Below are 9633 nucleotides of genomic sequence, written 5' to 3'. Positions count from 1 at the left end.
GGATCCACTCACAATCTCTGGGCTCCAAGGACTTGGGTCACTCCCAGCCCTGCCCTTTGTAGCGCATTACCTTGTCTTCTAGGCCCAGCTGCCTGTTCTCCACTGCTGCTGCTGCTCTTGGTGGTCATCTCATGGTACTGGCATCTCCAAAACACTGCTGTCTCTTCCACTGCAACCAGGCCTTCACCAATAGCCTCTCACAGGCTCTCTTCATGGTGCCGGGCCTCAACCTTGCATGACCCTTCAGTCCTGGGCAGTCAACTGCAACTGAGGCTGCACCTTCACCAATGGCTTCCATGGCGTCTCACAGTGCCCAGCCTCAGCTGCCCTCATGACCCCTTCATGGCTTCAACACCACCGATACCACCTGGCACTCTTACACATTACCAAGTCCAGCCACAGCACCTCGGGCTTTCTCTGGAACATACAGCCTCTTTGTGCTCTGAGAAAAACACTTCCCAGAAGATTTCAATTCAATGATGCTGGTCTCTTCTTTATCACCACTAATTTCCCAGCTCCAGCTGACCAGCATCAATAGTTCAGTAATGTAAAGGTTCGTTTAGTAGCTCTGTATCTTGTTAATCACAGCTGATTCTTCAGCCCCAGCTAACCAAAAACCACAGAATCTTCACAATCAAACAGCAACAGTCTAATCTTCCTCTGAAATTTCACAGGCCAGGCCTCCACGTCTGCACTGTTCTCAACATTATCTTCCAAGCTCCTACAGAGCATCCCACAGAGCTCTTAACACCAAATGGCTCTTCTAGCTCAAAGTTCCACAGTCCACAGTCCTCCCAAAACATGGTCAGGTTGTCACAGGAATACCCCACTAGGCTGGTATCAATTTGTCTTAGTCAGGGTTTCTATTCCTGCACAAACATCATGACCAAGAAGCAAGTTAGGGAGGAAAGGGTTTATTCAGCTCATACTTCCACATTGCTGTTCATCACCACAGGAAGTGAGGACTGCAACTCAGGCAGGGCAGGAAGCAGGAGCTGATGCAGAGGCCATGGAAGGTGTTACTTACTGGCTTGCTTTGCCTACGCTGGCTTTGCTCAGTTTGCTCTTATAGAACCCAAGACTACCAGCCTAGGGATGGCACCACCCACAAGGTGCCTCCCACCCTTGATCACTAATTGAGAAAATAACCACAGCTGAATCTCATGGAGGCATTTCCTCAAGGGAGGCTCCTTTTCTCTGAGAACTCCAGCATGTGTCAGGTTGACACACAGAACCAGCTGGTACAAAGCTTATTCTGCACGCTAGTTGCAATGGTATAACCTTATGACTCTGGCACTGAGCTGGAGGCAGGAGGATGGGGAGCTTAGAGTCTTCTTCAGCTAGAGTGAGTTTGAGGCCAGTCTGGGTCACATGAAACCATATCTCAAAAGATAAATGTAGCATCCTGGTTAGCGTAAATTCAGGGCCATTAGTACCGCTCCATATTGGGCAGCATTCATTCTCAAGCTTTTCCATCACATGGAGATCTTTCTTGTCTTCTGGGGGAGGGGGAGTTGGCTGGTGTTGTGAATAAGACAGAGAGCACCTCATTGGTAAGGGAGGCATGAGCAAAACCTTGGCAGAGGGAGGTCTGTCTGTTGCCACATTGATGTCTGGGCTGGAGGAGTGCAGAATGTGGACAGGGCGAGCTGTCACCAGGACCCACACCTGGGCAAGCCTGGGACAGCTGGAGGCTGGGGACGTGAGCCAGGAAGAAAGTGTAGATCTGTGCAAAGCGCATTGAACAGCCCTCTTGTTGTTCTTGGCAGTTCAGTTATGTGTGTGTAGATTAGAGGATAGTTTGTCTGAATCAGTTCTCTCTACAACGTTGGTCTTGGGGATCAAATTTGGGTTATCAGGCTTGGCAGAAAGTGCCTTGCCTCACCTGCCCAGCCACCCTGCTTGACCCAGCACCGCGTTCTTTACCTTCCGGCTCGTGTGTGGTGTGTGTGTGTGTGTGTGTGTGTGTGTGTGTGTGTGTGTGTGTGTGCATCTGGAGGCCAGAAGAGGTGTAGCCTCCTGGAGCTGCAGTCCCAGGTGTTAGTGACCTACCCGGTGTGGGTGCTGGGGAATGGAACTTGTCCTTTTCCAGGAGCAGCAAGCGCTCTTAGTCTCGGAGCCGCCTCCCCAGCCTCTTTTCCTGCATTTTGACTTGCTCAAGTGCTTTTGACAGTCTCACCAGGGTGGCCTAGAACCCATGTAGCTAAGGCTACTGGAACTCAGTCCTTCCGCCTTTGTCTTTGTGAACACGGGATTGCAGGCGGTACACCGTGGCAGGCTCCCTCGACTTGTCTCTGAAAGAGGTCTAGAAATAACTGCGTGTGGTTCAGGCAGATGTCACACTGTATGACTCTGGGATAGGTGAGAACCAGCGCATGCTTACTTTTCTCCTGGGGCTGCCCTGTGTGTCCTGGAGAGAGAAGAGCCATTTCTTCACCCGATAGTTTTGTAAGATGCAAGAAATTCAAGTAAACACGAACTCCTTCTACCTGCCAGAGGATGAAGTAGGAGAAGCCAAAGATGTAGGTCAGTGGTCAAATGTTGGCTTAGCATGGATGAGGTCCTAGGTCCATCTCTAACATGTTGAGGGGCAGGGGGACCATCCACAGAGAGGAGGAAAGCAGTCATTGGTAAATTAATTTGGTAAAGGATTAGTACCCTGAGCAGAGAAAGATTTCTTACAATTAAAAACTAAATAAATAAAATGAAAAACCAAGCAGCCTAATCCAGTCGCTGGCAAAGCACTGGGGTAGAGATTTTATCTGAGAAGGTGAGCAGATGGCCATTGTGTCCTTGAGAAGACCCTGGGCTGTAAGAGAAAGCGTATGATCACTCAGGAGCAGTGGGGGGCCACATCACACCTGTTGAATGGCTCTTTAGGGGCGTGGGGGCGGGAGGAGAGGTTGCAGAAGCAGATGTTGCTGTGGGTGTCCTCAGTCCTTTTGTGCTGCTGGGTGGGAGTCAAGTAAGTCTACCCGAGAGGTTTGGAAACGGTTTAAAGTCTGGTACTCCAGTCTTAAACAGTCTTGGTGACCCAAAGACAGCAGCATCAAGTGGACAGGCGAGTGGATGAATATGGGCACCGGGAATGTGACCCAGCTGGAAGAGACCTTGTCTAGCAGCATGCCCTGAGCCCTAGGTCTTATCCCTAGGACATCCTACAACCAAGGCAAGGTGTCCTAGGCTGTAGTCCCATACAGAGGGGGGAAGCAGGAGGATTAGGAGTTCAAAGTCATCTTCAGCTCTATAGGCACCTGAGGTCAGCCTGACTATTTGAGACCCTGTCTCTAAGATGGATGGGTGGGTGGGTGGATGAATGGATGGATGGATGGACGGACGGGCGGACAGACAGATGATAGATGGGAAAGGAAGGCAGGCAAGCAGGAAGGAAGGAAGGTAGGAAAGATAAGTAGGTTAAAGAGATAGTTCTAGGAAGCCCTGCAGACCTTTCCCCGCCTCTTGTAGTGTGAGCATGCTACTAGGACAGCTTCTCCACTGCTGGATCCCACTTTGAATCTATTAATAGCTGCCATTTCCCCAGATAATCTCCAGTTGGCTGCTGGGCCTTTGGGTTGTCACTGTCTCACTGAGTAATATTGCTATGGGCATTCGTGTGTGTGCGTGTGCAGTGCGTGTGCGTGTGCAGTGTGTGTGTGTGTGTGTGTGTGTGTGTGTGTGTGTGTGTGTGTGGTGCAGCATGTGCACATTGAGTGCACAGTGAGATGTCATCTCACTGAACTGGAAGCTGCAGCCTCGGCTAGGCCACCTGGCCAGCAGCTGCCAGGGTCTCCATCCTGGAGAAGCTGGGGTTGCAGGTGCTGGCGTGGTCACACCTATTTTCTCTTGGAGTGTGTTTAAGTGTGGGGGATTTGAACTCAGGTTCCCGTGCTAGGGCAGGAAGTGCTGTTACCCACCCAGCCATCTTCCCAGTCTGACTTTGTCTATTGAGACCGAGTTTCCCAACTCCCACCCCGACTATATCCAGACTATCCTAGGACGTCAAGTATCTCCACAGAACTTGAACCCAAAATGGTCTGAGACACCAGCCACCCATACCTAAAGCGACCTTTTGGGGTACATAAGAGGCGACCCTCTCAAAATAAATATGGAGGCGACATGCACAGGGCTTTGAAAAACTGTGAGAGTAAACAGCTTTGAGTGTCTCGTATTTTGGCTTTGCTGTTGGTCATTCTTATGTTTGTTTCCTTCTGAGGAAGGGTGTTTGAGGCCGTTCATTGTGTAGTCCAGGCTGGCCTGTTTGAGACCATTCATTGTATAGTCCAGGCTAGCCTGTTTGGGACAGGAGCTCATTGTGTAGTCCAGGCTAGCCTGTTTGAGACAGGAGCTCATTGTGTAGTCCAGGCTAGCCTGTTTGGGACAGGAGCTCATTGTGTAGTCCAGGCTGGCCTGTTTGGGACAAGAGCTCATTGTGTAGTCCAGGCTAGCCTGTTTGGGACAGGAGCTCATTGTGTAGTCCAGGCTGGCCTGTTTGGGACAGGAGCTCATTGTGTAGTCCAGGCTGGCCTGTTTGGGACAGGAGCTCATTGTGTAGTCCAGGCTGGCCTGTTTGGGACAGGAGCTCATTGTGTAGTCCAGGCTGGCCTGTTTGGGACAGGAGCTCATTGTGTAGTCCAGGCTGGCCTGTTTGGGACAGGAGCTCATTGTGTAGTCCAGGCAGGACTTGAGCTAGAATGTTTTTCCTCCTCATCCTCCTAAGTGTTTGTTTTTATTTGGTTCTTTTTTTTCCGAGCTGGGGACCGAGCCCAGGGCCTTGCGCTTGCTAGGCAAGCGCTCTACCACTGAGCCAAATCCCCAACCCCCTAAGTGTTTGTTTTTAAAGATTTATCTCTATTCTTTGTGTAGGTGTGAGTGCCCAAACATATGTCTATGCCCCACATTGCATGTTTGGTGCCCTCAAAGGCCATAATGTTTGGTGCCCTCAAAGGCCATAAGAGAGTGTAAGGGTCCCTAGAACTGGAGTGGCAGGTGCGTGTAATCAGCCGTGTAGTGCTGGGTTCCAACACTCGTGCTCTTAACTAGCAAGTCCTCTTTCCACACCTCTGACTTTGATTCTTTTGAGTCAAAAGTTTAATAATCTTTTTTTAATGTTTGGTGTTTGCTGTCACTAGAAAGTCCTTCCCAAACCAAGGGCATGAGGGATTCACATATATTCTGGTTCCTACTTCGTATACTTTTGAGATAGTCTTACCATGTAGTCCCAGCTGGTCTCCATTGGAGAGCCTCCTTGCCTTAGCCTCCTGATACTGGGGTCACAGCCATGAAGCACCTCACTTGCCTCCTTTCAACTTGAGGTGTGGTATGTGTGTGTTGGTGCTGTTGTTGAAATCCATCAAAGGCTTAACCAGGTGTGGTGGTGCACACTGGCACTTGGGAAGCAGAGGCAGGTAGATGTCATTCAGTCTGAGGGTAGCCTTGTCTACAGAGTGCATTCCAGGCCACCATTCTAGATATGGTGAGACCCTGGTCTCAAAAACAAAACAAAACAAAACAACCAAGTCAGCTGAGAGCTTTTTGCATACCCAGGTACTCAGTCTACCATTGGGCTGTTTCTCCTTTCCTTCTATATTTGTTTTGAGAGGAGGGCTAAAGACAAAGGCCACCCTAAGGTGACCTCCGTCATACTGAATAGTTGAGGATGACCTTGAACTCATGATCCTCCGTTCTCTGTTCTCTTCCTGAGTACTGAGAGTACAGCCATGCATGCCCACAGCAGGTTCACTCTGATTTTTAGAGGCAGTGCACGTGGAGCCTCCAGGGTCTCTCCTTAGGTGCTGGCCTCTTGGTTCTTAAGACAGTCTCTCTCGGGGTTGGGGATTTAGCTCAGTGGTAGAGCGCTTGCCCTAGCAAGCCCAAGGCCCCTGGGTTCGTCCTCAACTCCGGAAAAAAGAAGAAAAAAAAAAAGCAAAATAAAATAAAGCTTTAAAAAAAAAAAAAAAAAAAAAAAAAAAAAGACAGTCTCTCTCACTAGGCTGTCCTGCCCAGTAGGCTAGGCTGGCTGGCCCGCAAGACTCATAGATTTGCCTGTCTCCACCTTCCTGGCACCGGGAATAAAAGCCACCACCTCCCGTGGATTATGGAACTGGAATTGAGGTCTTTCTAGCCCTTGTTTCATTTTAATTTGAAATTTTTATTTGTGGGGATGTGTGCCCACACAGGCCAGAAGAAGGTATTGGATCCCTCCCTCAGTGCTGGGAATTGAACTCGCTGCCCACTGAGATGCACTTGTCTGTTGAGGCTCCTTTTCTGCCCTTCCCTTTACCAAACATGCCAGCGGCCTTTCGTTTATCCCCCAAGACACTCGCCAACACTGATTTAAAAGCTGCCGCTGCTGCTGGAGAGCATGCTCAGTGCTCTCCCTCACTGAGCCCACAGCACGACACAAGGCAATGTGAACCTTCTTGAGGATACCAGGTTGCCCAGCTCCCCCAGGGTGGGTGGGGCTTCTCTCTATGAAATGTGCTTCTGAGCAGATATGTAGCCAGGAGACAAGGTGTGGCTGTGGGGCATGGCTGGCTTTGCGAGATCAGGTGTGATGCAGAGACACCTGCCTGGTCAGAAGAGACCTGGTGACGTGTCCTCCGCGGTCATGAGTCAGCTTCATTCAGAAGGGTGGCGTTGGCGCCTTTCCTTGTCCTCCCTAGTAATTTACCTCCAGCCTGAGCCCTAGTCAGAGCCCACTTAGCCGAGCTGCACTCCTGCGGCCAGGTTGTATAGAATGTGCTCAAGCCCTCATCATCATCGTCACCATCACCATCGTCATCATCGTCACCGAGGCCCACTGCCCTACTCACTGTGACTCCTCCCTGTCCCCCTAGGAGCAGCCTCGCTAATTTGCTCTGGAAAGTATTGGGAGCAGGCTATTTTTAGGTTACAAAGCAGTGGTAGTCTGGACTGTCAGGTGCCCGAGGCCATTAATAGCCTGGGTTAGGGAAGGTGAGGAGACAGGCGTCCAGCAGGGCAGCGGCTGCCTAACTGGGTCAGGCCTATTGTCAGCTAGCAGGTCAGCGCCTCACTCGGGAAAGAGGGAAAAGGTTGGTGTAGAAGATGCCTTGGACATAGCAGGGAGCCCTTTTCCCCCTCCTCTGTTACATTTCGAGCTCTTAGCATCTTCAGCAGGGGTGAAGGCGTTGAGGCACTGACTCCCCCTACTGCACTTTACTTCCCTTACCTTGGAAATCAACTCCTCTCTTACTCAGCATTCTGCTGGGCAGGGTGGTGTTGCCATAGTTAACAGCGTTGATTGTTTTGTAGACTTGACGTGGGGTTGGGGGCTTTATAAGACCTGGGTCCAAGGGGACTGATATTTGTATCTTTATGTATACTTTATTCATATATTTATCTGATTGAGTCAGGGTCTCATGTAGCCAAGGCTGGCTCTGACTCACTATGTAGCCAAAGCTGGCCTTGAACCTATGATCCCCCTTTCTCCATCTCTGCTGTAAGCCCATGCTTGTCTGGAACTCAGGCGACCTATGGCAGTGGTCAGTGCTTCTGGCTGTGGCTCCTGTACAGCTCCATGGCCCCACCCCGCAAGGACCTAGTGTTGGTGATATTTTGTGTGTGTGAATGTTTTAGTAACCCTCTGTCACAGCATTTTCATTTGATTATCTTTTCCAGGTTCATATTGAGATCCACTGAAGGCCATCCTTGACCGATAGGCATCACCCTGGACTCGCTGCACCAGCGGGTGCAAAGCATGAGGGCTGGGAGAGGGACCCTGGGTGTTTGCCTGGCCAGTGTGACGCAGTCACAAGGAGGTGACCTGGACAAACTAGCATGTGGCCTTAAGAGAAGAAGTGAGAAGAGGAACCCTAGCCCCTCAGATGTGCCTTCTTGGACAGACCAGCCTGTAGCAGACACCCATGGAAAGTCACGGGCCATGGCGGCAGCGTCCTCGGAAATGAAGCGTGATCAGAGCAAGGCCAGCCTCATACTTCACAGCGGCTTCAAAGCGCTTCAGTATCTGAAGGAGTCAATGGGGAGAAATTCAACTCCAGCAGCCTCCCTAAGCATGGCTGTGGTTCTGTCCTCTGCTCCTTCAGAAGAACATGTAGCTGGGGTGTCTGGTGGCATCGGGGATACACTAGGAAGTGACTGGCCAGCAAGAGAGCCCAGAACCACCGATAGCTGTGGACAGTACCTCAAAGGAGAGGCCTGGGTGTCAGGATGGCAAGGCCATCCAAAACTGAGGGAAGTGGGATTCCTAAGAGGTGAACCCCTAAGTGCTGTCCCCAAGGGGCTAGGCACCAGGTCAGAACTGTCTTACTGCTCTGAGCTGTGCCAGCTGCCAGACGCTTACCCCTATTATGAAGCTCTCCCAGAGGACAAGACGAGATGTGTGTCCCTTGACCGCTTAAGTCCCGTGTTTTCAGAGGAAACAGTAGAAGATGAGAAAACTCTCTCAAGTACGTCAGATGATCTGCAGATAGTCATGGGGTTACTGGCTCTGCAATCTTCCAGATTAACAAGTCTCTGATGCCATAGTGTTCAGGTACAAGCAGAACAATAAAAATAGCAAATTAATTTTAAAGGGTGTCTTACAGTTTCTTTTGCATTAAGTCCGGCGTACGCTGCAGCTGTTCAGTTCCTGCTCTGATTGCTGAGACCGACCAGACACACCTCGATGGTTGATGCAGAGGGACATTTTCGAGCATGGTTTCAGTCTTTTTGGAAAGACGCCCAAACTGGGAAACCCCCTCCCCTGGGGAAATGATTGATCTACCCCTGTATAAGATCAGACAGGAACGAACCATTTAGCACCGAGTTCGATATTATGGAGACTCATTCTCAAGGGCTAGCATCCTCAGCCTCCTGCCTCAGCTCACCTTGACCGTCTGACGGAAGTGCAGGTCTGTAGGCTGTGCCATCCACTTCTTGTAAGCCGTACTTGGGTCATGAAGAGTCTTGTCACTTCGGCATTGCACAGACTCTGTGACCTGCAGCCAGATGTCCCTTCTCACATGCTCCTCTCCTCCTGCCTGAGTTGGAGTTTGTAATGGAGGCACCTCGGAGAAGTTGCAATATTAAATTTAGGATAATTTTAAATTACAGAAGAGTTTGAGATTTTTCTGCGGACAGAACATAGATCGCAAATGAAGTATTTTCCTTTACCCAGACCCAGGACTTGTGATTTCTTTTACATTAAGATTTCCCCCCACCCCCAAGTAACTCTCCCTTTGTGGTTTGTTGATAACTTTAATAAAGGTCACTGAAAGAGTGGACATTTTAAAGCCTCCCCCCCAAGACAGTTAAAAATAGCCATGGGGGGTGGGAACCTGACTGTATATGTCATTTATATTGTGTCCTAAATTACTATGCCATGGGCTATTTTAGTGTTTTGGGAAAATAATAAAATCTGTTCTTTAGCATAATAAATGTTTTATTTTGTGTGTGTTCTTCTGTTCTCGTCTCTTTGTCAATGTCGTCGTCTTCCCAAGGTTTAAGCATCTTTAGCACTGAGCGAAAGGTCGCTAATGACCTAAGAATCAGCTTGAAGAAAAAAGCTTAACACAAAGATGAATTTGAATTCCTCCTCCTCTTCCTCCTCTTCCTCCTCTTCTTCCTCCTCCCTCCCTCCTTCCTCCCTTCTTGAGCTCTGTCACCTTTTCTGTC

At 49.8% G+C, this 9633-nt stretch overlaps 2 protein-coding genes across 2 annotated transcripts in view; both read left to right on the top strand.

Annotated features, from left to right (window-relative positions):
* The window catches only part of LOC116885564 (small integral membrane protein 10-like protein 2A), a 28105-nt gene extending 20360 nt beyond the window's left edge, over positions 1 to 7745 (top strand). The window contains exon 2 of the mRNA XM_032886857.1: positions 7639 to 7745. Within this exon, the coding sequence (XP_032742748.1) occupies positions 7639 to 7659 (21 nt within the window). The 3' untranslated portion in view covers positions 7660 to 7745. The remainder of the gene's footprint in view (positions 1 to 7638) is intronic.
* The window catches only part of Fam220a (family with sequence similarity 220 member A), a 29479-nt gene extending 20065 nt beyond the window's left edge, over positions 1 to 9414 (top strand). The window contains exon 2 of the mRNA XM_032886856.1: positions 7639 to 9414. Within this exon, the coding sequence (XP_032742747.1) occupies positions 7718 to 8497 (780 nt within the window). The 5' untranslated portion in view covers positions 7639 to 7717 and the 3' untranslated portion in view covers positions 8498 to 9414. The remainder of the gene's footprint in view (positions 1 to 7638) is intronic.
* The last annotated feature ends 219 nt before the right edge of the window (positions 9415 to 9633 follow it).

The sequence above is a fragment of the Rattus rattus genome, chromosome 16, assembly GCF_011064425.1.
Source record: "Rattus rattus isolate New Zealand chromosome 16, Rrattus_CSIRO_v1, whole genome shotgun sequence".
Taxonomy (NCBI): domain Eukaryota; kingdom Metazoa; phylum Chordata; class Mammalia; order Rodentia; family Muridae; genus Rattus; species Rattus rattus.
The sequence above is the reverse complement of the archived record's forward strand: the minus strand, read 5'-3'. Positions and strand labels throughout refer to the sequence as shown.